The following is a 13102-nucleotide window of genomic DNA, read 5'->3' as shown; positions in this document are numbered from 1 at the left end:
GGCAGACCTTTTAGTTCAAGGTCACGATGAAGCTTGGAAAACACGATGAGGGGTCATGCAGAATACAACTGATGCAATTATTTCAGACTGATTGCTGTCTGATAATACCAGAAAGATGCCAGCTTTTTTCCATTTGTGTTTTTCATGCCTCATGAACCCTATTATCACTGGTCAAACTAAAATCAGTCAATTATCCCATACTGCTTGCATTTCACATTTAACTTAATGAATACATGGGCAGCATATTCTCCATTTCAAAGCTTTCGTTTAAATGAAAAAAACATTCTTATTTTAACCAGAATTATTATCTTAATAATTCAAGTCTCCTCTCAACTTGATATATCTTTTGCTCTTTTGGTGAAATATAATGAATCTACCTGCAAAGCCAACACTTTTATCATGTGAAAGGATATCATCTCCTCATAAAGCTTATTCTTACTCAAATGCACGGAAAGTTATCCAATACATTTTTTCAAGCACTCATCAGTTGGAGAGATGTAAGATGGTTTTCCTTTTTTTTTGGGCCTTTGTTAGAAGACAGTTTATTATGTGGCATCTACATAACCATTTAATCATGTGATCAGTAAATTTAATATTGTCATTGTTGATCAGTATGTATGTAAGTGTATGTATCTGTGGAAAGATATTTTATGTAGTTTTTTTTATGCATTTTTGTTGTTGTCATTGTTTTTTTTAATACACTATAGATAGATAGATTGGTTGGGTTTTTTTTGGTAAGCCATGTTAGATGTCATTATAAGCAGTAGGGAGAGGAAGAGAGACATGACTTTGTTCACAAATTATTACAAATATTCTTTCAGAATACATTAAAAGTTTCAGCAACTATGACAAAAAGTGATTTTCATAAAAGTTACCAACTGTAGCTCAAAGGATCAGATTTTCAGGAGAGAAAAATTGGATTCCTACTGTTTTGTTTGTAAAGAACTTACTTAATAACTTCCTTAATGATGATTTCTCCCTCTAATTATACTCAGACTTGACTTTTATCTTTCCTTTACACTTCCTTGTATCTTGTGTTGATAGAGTTCTTCATGATTCCACAGGATTCTATTATAGTTTGTCTCACATGAGATATATGCAAACCCTGCTGAGATTTTAACCTTTTCATGGTGGCCAGCTGGAGTCCACACTCATTAAAACTAAACAGTTGACTCGTCTCAGTGTGGGGTAGGAGGAGGCCCACTGCCCGCCGACCCTTAAATGTCAGCCAAACAAAACAGACGGAGACAGAGGTACACCTGACCCCTGCCTCCACTAATTAGGAACTGCTAAAATAAGGTGTCACATAGCGAGGGTCATGTTTTTATCCCATTTAATTACCAGTGGCGGTACAGACCTCCCAGGTACCGGATGTAACTATTATGTCCTAATGTTCTTGGGTGCATGGGCATTGTCGTACTTTTTCCAGACACATTAACTTTTTTTGACTTTACCCTTAGTGTTTCTTTTTTGCCCCCCTGTAGCTGGATAGTGCCACCTCTCTGATCCAAGCAGCCAAGAACCTAATGAACGCAGTGGTGCTGACTGTAAAGGCATCTTATGTAGCCTCCACCAAGTACCAGAAGGTGTACGGAACAGCGGCTGTTAATTCACCCGTGGTGTCTTGGCGCATGAAGGCCCCTGAGAAGAAGCCTCTGGTAAAAAGGGAGAAGCCCGAGGAATGCCAGACGCGCGTGAGACGAGGCTCCCAGAAGAAACACATCTCCCCTGTCCAGGCCCTCAGCGAATTCAAGGCCATGGACTCCTTCTAAAAATAAAAAAAAAAAATTAAAAAGTCATGCTTACCCAAGAAAAACAACAAAACATGACAGCGACAAGTTGAAGAAAAAGTCCCTTTTTACATTGTGTTAACCCACCTCTGTTTGCCCTGTGTGTGCTTGGTGACACCTCAGGAGGACTACAGTACATACTAAACTGCCACACTACGGCTCCTGTGAACACTGCGGGCCCCGTGGCTCGCAGGCAGCCAGCACACACCCAACACTATTTATCAATCTTAATGTAGCTTAATATGTGAGAGCCAAAATGTGACACAAACACTTTTGAAAATATGGGAGCTTAAAAAAAAAACATATCAGAGGAGTGGCATTTAGAAAAAATTGTGGCAGTCGATATTCTAGCTATATCTTTATGTGCTACTGATTGGCTGCTTGTATACACATTTAAACTGTCTGAATGGAAATCCTGAAAGGTTCAGTAGAGGAGTTATTCTAAAGGGAATATGTCGGTGTTCGTATGCTCCCTCTTGATATTTTTTATTTTCAATTTGAATGTAACCTGTAGTGCTAGGAATAATTTATGTTTAAGAAACCTGGAAGTGTCCAAGTAGTTTCCTTGTTCCTGATGATTATAATAATTATCCATATGGTGTTTTTTTCCAAAGCACACTTATGGTCTATTGTATTGCCTTTTTAAATTCAATTTATTTAATTATCACTAACTATGATGACCTTGATTGGAAGTGTGTAGCGTATAATATATAGACAGAGAGGTTTGACTAGGTGTGGTTTGCTCAGAGAATAGAAATCCCTGCATACAGTACCTTTATATTCACCCTTCTCTAATAAATCCCTCAACTTGACCCCTCTAGCTATCATGCGTGTTTTTTACCATCACATTTTGCAGCACTCTGCAGAAGTTACCAATCTGTGAGTGAGCGTTACGGCAGCCATGCCTTTTATTAATCTGGAGGATCTAATATAATCATTAGAGATTGCAGCATAAGACCTGCACATGAAACAGATTCCAGAGGTGAAAAAGAAATCTATTAGAACTAAAAGCTTACATGAAAAGGCATATTGATTCAGGGTCAAAGGTCAAGCCCCATTACTTCACTGTGACTTGAGATAATTGGTCTTAAGTCAGCACAGATTCTGCCATCTTTGTGATATTTTAGCAGGTCCTCCACTCAAACACCATTATACCATGCTCAACAAACTTACATAATAGACAGGTTATTTTGAAATACAACCTTTGAATTAGCACAACTTCAACCATACAAATGACACATCTTTTAATATGACATTCTTTCACATAAAAAACAACTTTTAAAAAACTGCCTCAAAGCCCTTTTTACTATACATGATACATCATAATTCCCCCACTAAGATAATTTTTATATTACTGTGAAAACATCTGTAACAACTGTATGAGTTTCTCACCAAAAACATTTTTTATAGGATTACATTTGACAGGCTGTTCTCATGCACTGTTCATGATAAAATTATAATTTACATCCGCCCGATACTCATTGTTACTGGATAGAAATCAGCATAGAATGCCTCATAATGCAACTCAATACAATCTCTGTTAGCTGTTAGTTCTGGCCAGCGGCTGCTAACAGCTTACAGTAACTTGCTCTCCTGCGAATTTTAAAATGGATTTGTTGTTCAAAATGTAACACTATTAGGAAAAAATAGGATGTGTTCCCTGACGTGTACAATGTGAGTTTACTGAATCTTTTTGTCCCAAAGGTGTCCCAGGAAGATTTCTGTTTGTCCAAAACAGATTTTCTGTTGTCCCCAGGACAACAGGATGTCATTAGTATACAGTTCTTCATTTCAGCCTGTACGAAATTGATGCGACACAATGAAAAAACAGACCACTGCCACTGGTGAAAGTTATCTTCTGTGGATTGGCTGATGGCAGCTGGCAAGGTGAATATTGGTCAATACTGATTTTGGCTGAAAAATTGGTGGATCCCTATTCATGAAATATAGACTACTTTTTGGCCACCCTAGATTTGTGGCTCTAGGGACAGCAATGTTTGTCGGTCTGTCTGTTGGCCCACCATTATGGTTGAAATATTTCATCCATCAGGTTGATTCACATAAATTTTGTGCAGACATTCATGGTCCCCAGAGGATGAATCCTTTTCGTCTCGCACCACCAGCAGGTGTTAAACTTTAAACTCATCCTGAAGAAGAAGGGAAGGGAAAGAAGGGAACGCCTGCACACTTACTCCATGCCACACAAATGTATTCAAGACAACGTTTCGATCCCACTTGGCTCTTCGTCAGGTCAAAACTGATCCAAGATCAGTGCGGTCAAAATGTTGTCTTGAATAAAGTTGTGTGGCATGGAGTAAGTGTGCAGGCGTTACCTTATTTCTTCATTCAAGTTTTCCAAAAGCCTTGCACCTATGCAATGTGCGTATAACCACTCTTTTTCAACAGCATGGATGGATTAACACAAAATTTGGTACAAACATTAATAACTTCCAGATAATATTTCCTTGGTAATTACTTGGCTTTTCCTCTTGCACTGTCATGAGGTACACTGTTTTGTTTTTTATTGAAATTTTCACAATTATTGGATGGATTGATATTAACTGTGGTTATCAAGCTCCCCTTGAAATTATTCTTTAAAACTATGTTGATGTTATCTAGCGCCATTTAACATCAGCATGTTAGCATTGCCTTTGTGTGTTATGATGTTCACATAAAGCTCAAAGCAAACTTCTAGCCCTGTTAATACATTTCTTTAAAATTCAGTCTGTCTGTTAGATCGCCATCCATCTAATGAGCAGTTAAAGCTGTTTCCAGTGCTCTCGGTCCTAAAGTTAACTGCTGACTCCATGTCAAGGTACATAAGCTAGTATTGACCACTGAAGGCCCTGTCAATCTCTCTTAAGCCTGCTGTGTTGTTAAGGGAAAGGAAGGATGGATGGGGAAAGAGGAACAGCAGTTAGGTATCCGGGACTCCACAGACACCTGACACATCACCAGTCAGCAAGACAAGAAAACCTCTGAATGCTCGGGGTTATGACTGTTAAAGTTTGAGATCTCTAAAGGCAAGGAAAATCATTGTGGATACTACAAATGTGAAGTTTGTACAGCTCGTCAGGTCCTTGAGAAACCACAGAGACCTGGCTGCAACCTCCCTTCATGCAGAGTGATTTCAGTGAATTAGTTCATTTTAAGAGACAGTACAATGCATTTCTTTTAGAGAGCGGCTTTATCAAGCCCCCTCAGGCACACCATGCCTTTAAAACAGAGAGAGTAAATCAATTGATTGCTTAACACGACCTTGATCCCTCGTGAATCAAATCAAAAGCATCGACAAGCATAATTGTTCCAATAATGGCTCACGGGACACTGGTTTAGATAATTCAGCAGTTTAGTCATTGATAATGAATAAGGTTCTTTATGTATCAACATTGTACCGCTAATGGCCATTAAAGACAACATGCATCAAGCATCCATGCATCACCAAAGTACCCCCCTGTTTAGGAGACAGGGCCCTGGGAGAGGAGTTGTAACATGGTCCAGTTAATGGAGGGATTAATTCCTGGCTGTGGCGCTGTCTAACTAAAATAATCCCTATGTTTATCCATCGTTACCATCCAAATAAAACATGACACGATGGCTGACAGCCTGTTCTCTTTGAAAATTAAAAAGAAATAATTAAAAGAAATATTGACAGTAGCAGAAATTCCACTGCAGTGTAGAATATCGGTGCTGTGATTTCAGATATGTCTTCATGGGATGTGCTGTATTAAAAGGATTAAAACAGAGTTTTAATCGAGTTAAACAAACCTCCCTCCAACTATAAAAATAGACGGAGAGGAAAATTACTTAAAAGTCCCAGAGGCAGAATGGTGTTGAACAGCATACAACCAGCTGCTGCAATATGTTTTTTGGCTTTCGATCTCTGGTGTCAGATGCCCTCTGACGCTGAGCACACTGGAGACAATACCATCTGCACAGATGGACATCAGCGCTGTAAAGGAACCTTTTATATGGCTGCACTTGTTTCATAATGCAATGCAAAAATTAAATCAGAAAAAGTGGACTTGAATATCATTTGACCTGATAGTTGCCTTACCCCTGCAAAGGTTAAAGGAGGATGTCACTGGCAAAATGACCATTTGTACGAGTCATTCCCTACTACCTTGAATTTGTGAAGAAGAATGTTTTTCTTACATGCTTCCACAGAAAACAGCAAGATATTGATGTATTAATCGAATTAATCGAATGGGGACCTTTTACAAACTTTCATACAACTTTCTGCACAAATTCAAGTAAACATGGCATGATTAACCCTTAAGAACCTGGATCGACCTTAGTTTTGTTGTGCTATCTATCTATCTATCTATCTTTATATATATCTATCTATCTATATATATATATATATATATATATATATAGATATATTTTATTTTTTTTTTTGCCTCCTTTCATTTTTTACTTTTCTTCCTTTGCTTGCTTTTAGGTAGTTTTCTTGTAACTTTTTACTACTTGTACAGCTTACTACTTTTACTACTTTACTCTCTTGCTATTTTTTGGCCATTTCTTGTTAAACTGCTCAGTGCCTATTTTCTATTTGCTTCCCAACAAGCGAATTTGTTCAAGCTCCAAAGGGTTTATTGGTATACAATTTGTAAATATGTTGTCTGTTAAGTATTTTTTTGAAGACTAGACAGGTTGTCAACTGAATAGAAACATTACGTTTGAAAAGACACCTGAAGTGTCCTTAGCTAACAACTGAGGTCCGGTAGAGGCACAGATTTTCAGTTTCATTTGGATTCCCCTTAAGCAAAAATATTTGTGATAAAATTCATGAATAGACATTTTTTCTGTGGAAGGATAATTTCAACTTGTAACCCTTGATACATTACTACTACAAATCAATTGTAGTCAGTTATGGGGAATTATGAAATTAAACCTCAGGCGTTGCCTTCTTTATTTATCTTTACTTTTAGCTCTTTCAATGTTCTTCCAGGAAAGGGTCAAACCGTTTCTAATTCTAATTTTCTCTAGTAAGCCGACAGCTGTGGCAAGTCCAGAAATTTCCTGATCTTTTCTGAATGCTGGGATATGTTCTGCAAAAGTCTGGGTAACACACACACACACACACACACACATATTTTCTTGTGCCTGTAATTCTTTTTGCATGCTTCCTTCAGCTCAAACTCAACTCCTTGAATGGTCTGAGGAGGTCAAGTGGGCATGGCATTTCAGTGTGGCTGCCCAGATTCAGACTCCTCTGCTTGACTTTTTCTATGTTTTCAATCTGAAAATTCAGACTAGGAGGATGTAAATGGTTTTTGGAGGTATAGCTAATGATTAAAGCAAAAACGTGATTCTGGTAGACTGTCGATAATTCGGCCATTGTGCCGGGGGAATGGCCGAATGAAAAGGTCCCACTAGCAGAGACTTGGACAGTCACAGCTGAGAAAGGTGTTTAGGCCTGGTCACAGTGACACAGCAAAATTCAATCTTAAATCTTTGCAAAATATTTAAATACATTTTGTGATATAGGGATTACTTGCAGGTCTAGATGGTGAACTACTGTAGCAAGTTAAACATTAATACACCAGCCATTGAAGAACACCAGTCACAATAGCCCCCAGCCTGGTTTCTCACCCAAGTCATCAAATACAGAGCTTTGTGACGCCCCTCAGCTAACTCTAATGTCAACCCATCTGCAGTCATACTAGATGCTCAGAGCTTTAAATAGATACAAAATCCCTGTGGGGAGGATGTTTGAGTGAAACAGATTGGTCAAACAAATCCAGAACTTTCACAAAGGACACAGCTGTTCATGTCCCATGTGAAACCAAAAGTCGATACTGATTCATTTTAATATAAAATAACATAAGTTAAGTATGTACATTGCATAGTTATTCACGTGTTTACATCACATTACATCAAACTGTAACCCCGAAACTTAATGTAACCCAAATCATGATGTTTTTCCAACCTAACCAAGTAGTTTTGTCACCTAAGCAGAACTGCAGCCATTTCACAACATAACCCATGTGTTGCAATGTCTTTTATCCAGGAAACAGATGTGCATCTCATACAAACTCTAAAGGGTGCCTAATGTGTTAGTTTCAGATGCTGATAGGGCGTCACAAAGTGTCACTGTTGGAACATCTTTGAATGAGAATGGGTTTCACTCCCCCTTCTTTCTTTATAGTCTGTACCCTGCTGTTACCTTCACCCTGGCATTGTGTTCTTGGGCTTGAACATCATTGTAAAAAGAGACATGGAGGTACTGAAGAAGGGAGGGGAAGCTATCCAAGATAAGAAGCTTACTAATGGTCAGTGAGGACCTAACTGTGTGAGCTAACTGTTAGCATGGAAGCTTGTTAGTTTGTTTCACACAGTTTAGTCAAAAGACATATTTGTACATGGACTTCTGTACCATAACAGTCTGTAAACCATCCCTCTATTGTGGAGGAGTAATTACTCCAACAGAACGGAGTTGAATAAAAGTGGATAGTTCAACCCAGATAACAAGCTGAGATTCCTTTACAATTTTCATCATGTTCGGACCTCAAGTCTGACACTTGGAAATGAAAAAGCTAATTCTCCAGGTCTTCAAGATCTTCTATGCTATGACTCTCTATGTAAATGATTTTGTGCTGATTGGTGTTTGCTATATAAGCTATATATAAAAAATAAAAAATAATGGAAATGATAAACAAACCCCAATATTCTTTTACTATTTACAGAACAATCATCATCCTTATCTTTGTGTGAAAACAGTGCAAAACCTTTGATTTGCACATCGTGATGCTGTTATAGCTGCTATAGAGTCCCATTTTAAATCCAGCTCTAATCAGGACATGTTCATAATATATACTCACACCTTTTATTTTTCATAAAATCATGTATTTTCACAAACACTGTAGTCTTCAGTTTAAGACTTCCAAATAGTACTTTGTTTAAACAGATCTGCTGTTAAGAGCAGGTTGCTATGTATCTGCCTATTCTGCCAAATCCCAGATTTCATCAATACAATGTTTTGAAAATTCTATTTTTACAAGTTTGTGCATGGCTACTTAAGTTTGGTTATGGTCTTGAGGTTATGGCACATTAACTATGGTAAGGGTATGGTTAGGTTACACAACTAAAGGGTTAGATTAAGGGCTAAGGTGCATTGGAAAGGTTAAAAGTAAGCTAGTTACAGTCTCCTGCATGAAAGTCAGATATACATGTGGACACGCTCATCCACCACTCCAGCCTACACATCCTAACTTTGCTAGTTCAAGAGTACTCCACTTCCTGTATTGGCGCAGGACTTAAATTTTCCAATATGAATATTCAGCCCTCACTCATCCCAAGTCTTCACACATCGCCGCTTTGTCAGTGGACTACATATCACTGTCTAGGTGTCCTCCTGGGACTGCTGTTGACATTCTGGGATGCCCCAACCAATGCCCGGATGTCAAGAAAAGCACATGGTTAGGATTTGGCAACAAAGGTACAAGTGGTTATGTATATATATATATATATAAACATCATGTTTTGCCTCTACATTCATTCAGGAAGCAAACACCTGGCTCCTGGGTGAAAATTTGATCCATCTCCCCTCCTGCCCACCCTTTAGGGACCTTCCAGCTCCTTATATTACATTGTTACCGGCAGCAGTTCAACCTGTTGTCGTCCGGTGGTGTATGATATGGCTGTAACAGGCTCGTCCATCCGTGTTATGCCCTGTCATAGCCCATTGCATATCCATCACACTACCTGTGTGCGTATCAGGTGGAGGCAGGAGATGCCATTTAACTGTCCGCCAACATACAATAATACCCTGACCGGTTTTGTCTAGCCACATTCTCGACTGATGACGTCCGCTAGCATTTCATGGGCACAAGAAAGGTGTCCTTTGGCGTCGCGCTCTTACGCCAAAAGCACTGACAGAGCAGCGATATTTGATGAGTTTGGAATAAGAATGGTTTGTGTGTCATACTGCCACTCAAGGTGCCATTCAGCCAATGCCTTGCAATGAATCATACCACTGCTAAAAGTGTCTTTTGGCATCTGCATCTTATGCCGAGATCACTGACAAAGTGGTGTTATTTGACTTGGGCTGGAATATAATACTCAGGGTTACTGGGCTGGATATGCTGCATATACTGCAAGATATTTGAAGGATAGCATTGCATTTTTCTCATTTTTAGGGAAATCATCCCAAAGTCTTTCATCTTATCAGTTCTGTTGTTCTGACATTTTTTGTGATCCACCTAATGTAACACTATAACCACTTTCCTCTAGTCCTCCTACGTATCTCCACAGATCCATACCATAATGAAAGAGATGTCAGAGAAGTGCCAGAAGTTATGTCTGAAATTTGATGTGTAGACAGTAAACAAAAACTTTGCTCAAAGCCTCTCAGCCATGTTGAAAGACACTTTATATTATTTGATTTTTCATGTGGGTTTGGTATGCAAACTAAAGCGAGCCAGTGGAGTCTATTGCCAGAGGCCCTGCAGCAACAACCTCCAAAAAAGTTTTTATAATGTCCAAGGATATGTTGAACAGCCAGAAGAAAACCACCAGTAGCTGGCTGGTACATGTTCTGTGCACTCTGGATGCTGTCAGAGGACGCTGCCTTGCTTGGGCAGAACCTCCCCAATTACCTTCTCACCTGGATGGCAGTGATGGACAGTCTGCTTTGGGGAGGGAGGGAGGGCAGGGGCCACAGCGCTGTCTCCAGGTGTAATGAACAGTGTAAGAGTGTGGAGAGGGACCAGGGCCATAGTGTTGTGTTGACCTTTAGAGTGATGGACAGTTTGGGGATGGGGGGCTGTTATTTTGTCAGTTTCATTCTTGTCAGTGAAGAGGAGGGTGAGAGATGGGCCATGTGAGTGAGGGGTACGTGGCCATAAGTGGTGTCCTATTAGGGCTGTGTGTGGAGGTGGGCAACGATACCTGGCCTTGGGCCTTCCTGTCACACCTTTTGAAACACAGGTTTACAGAAAGTTGACAGTAACGCTTCACCAGAGTGCATGTGGGGTGTGTTGGATTGCTTCTTGTATAGGGTAAGTAACTTGTTTTTTGCAGTATTGCAGTCATGCATCATGCAGTATTATATTATATTATATTAGAAAGAGATGTTCTACATTTAAGATGAATTGTAAAAACTCTAACTTTTCATTTGTATACAGATAAATTAATTTTGGTTCAGTAAAAGGTAGAAGAGTTCAAAATTTTTCTCTCTCTCTAACTCTTTGACATCTTCTTTGGTTACAGTCTTTGGACAGTTTACTTAATCACTGATGACTCACAGATGGGATGGAATAACACACAATTTTACAGCCTGATCTCCCAACAGGACTTTGGACCCAATAGACTGGTGTTTAAAACCGATGTCCAGCAGCACACAAAGAGACTGCTGAGCAATCAGTGATTAAAGAGGGAAAAACAGACTCCATACACACTAACCTCAAAAATGCAAAAAATCTTAATCAAGCATCTGCATTTTACACATTAAAAGATACGATGCCATTTTAAATAGTTGAAATGCCCAACTTTTTAGGATTGTACATTTTCCACTAAAATATGTGTTTAATTTTTGATGCAATAAAAACACTTGTTTCTCATCAAGGTAAGGTAAGGTGATTCCAGGATGTTTTAGTGGCATTTTTAGAATTTTAAGCATATTTTGATGAGTACTGGAATAATATCTTAAATTGAGTTAATTCCTGCCAGGATAATTGTGACATGATATTTTTAAAAACTACCCAATGCCTAACTCACGATACATATATTTACACATATTAGCAATACACACATTTTTGCCTACTATTATTGTCTCTTTCTGTTATTTCTGGTCAGCCACACGTTCACATCAGCAGTAGATCTACAAGAAAAGCAGCAGTAAGCTCAAATCAAAGGTACAATCTGTGGTTTGCCACTTCAGTCATTCAAAGTGCATTCAACCTAAAAGTGGGAGGGCACAGGTGTCTTGGCCCAATTACAGTGATGACAACTTACACATGAAACTAGTGTCAGATCTGGCAGGAAGTCCTGTCTGAAGAGAACAAGTCGTTTGAGTCTGACTTTGAAGCTTAAGATAAAACATACTGTTGGTCTCAAAAAGCAATCACTTCATGTCTTTAGGCTGCTCTGAAATTATTATCTGTACCTGATTTTTATTAAATATTTCTTGTAAATCAAGCACTGTTTTGATAGAAATAACTTAGTTGGTGTTCTGAGTCTTTGTTCATATCACAAAATTTTCATCAGCAGATGGAGTCAAGAAGACAGTCCTTTTCTACATTTGCTTTGCTGTGTACACTGGATGTCTTTCTGTACATATATGGGCTGTGAATCTGCACAATGGCCAATATCTTCTACAGTTACTGCAGAGTTTTCTTAAAGTTTTAAACAGACTTTGACCAAAACATCTCACTAATGAAATATTGTAAAATTTGAGAATTACACTCTTCTTTCTTTCTTGCCAAAATTTACATAAGAAGATTGATACCACTCTCATGTATGTCTGTTTAATCAAAAACTATGGTGGCATATTAAATGTAACATGTCAGTTAATGAGCTGGAGAGGTGCAGGAGGGTTTATTTTATTTATTTATTTTTTTAACCTTTGTACAGAGCTAGGATAGCTGTTCCCTCCTGTTTCTCATTTTTCATGCTAAACTTAACTAATCAATTGCTATCTTTATATTTTATGTAGCCTACAGATGAGAATGGTTTTCTAACTCGTGGCGCAAGACACCAAGTAAATATTTCCTGAAAACACTGAACACTTTTTTTTTTCAGCACCAAGACAGATTTGGCAAAATAAAGTGATCATCTATTGTTGTTAAAAACAAAAATGTTATTGGCACTGAGCTTATCTGTAAAACTGACAACCAGTAAACAGTATGACAAAAAATGATGATCTGAAAAATACTGAAGGGCTTAAATAACATTTCTTCCCAGCTAATACTTACTAAATGCAAGTACAAACTGATATTAAACCTCTTGATTCTGTCTGAAAACTACTTCTGTTTAAGTGATGTACTGCAACAAAAAAACAACAATAGACTTTTAAGCTTAATTTTTTTAAAAATTAAATTCAGGGGTATTACAGTAATATACAAATAACAATATATAAACTTTCTCATATTCTTCATGCATACAAGTAAATTTGTTAATTATATTAAATCATTGTTAAATAGTCAGTGTAGGTTGTATTTATTTATTTATTTCTGTGTTCTTACTTTTTCCCAAGTGACCTTGGGAAGGCTCTATATAAATCCAAGTTGTTGTTGTTGTTGTTGTTATTATGATATTATTATTATAATTATTAGGTGAGAGGATATAGCAATGTATATTCTGATCTG

General features: G+C 38.1%; 1 protein-coding gene across 1 annotated transcript in view; it reads left to right on the top strand.

The window, feature by feature from the left end:
• ctnna2 (catenin (cadherin-associated protein), alpha 2) overlaps positions 1 to 2602 on the top strand; it is a 393607-nt gene extending 391005 nt beyond the window's left edge. The window contains exon 18 of the mRNA XM_042485341.2: positions 1485 to 2602. Within this exon, the coding sequence (XP_042341275.1) occupies positions 1485 to 1772 (288 nt within the window). The 3' untranslated portion in view covers positions 1773 to 2602. The remainder of the gene's footprint in view (positions 1 to 1484) is intronic.
• The last annotated feature ends 10500 nt before the right edge of the window (positions 2603 to 13102 follow it).

The sequence above is a fragment of the Plectropomus leopardus genome, chromosome 3, assembly GCF_026936395.1.
Source record: "Plectropomus leopardus strain MGB_pleo_1.0 chromosome 3, ASM2693639v1, whole genome shotgun sequence".
Classification (NCBI taxonomy): Eukaryota; Metazoa; Chordata; class Actinopteri; order Perciformes; family Serranidae; genus Plectropomus; species Plectropomus leopardus.
Note: the sequence above shows the minus strand (reverse complement) of the source record. Positions and strands in the feature narration are given on the sequence as shown.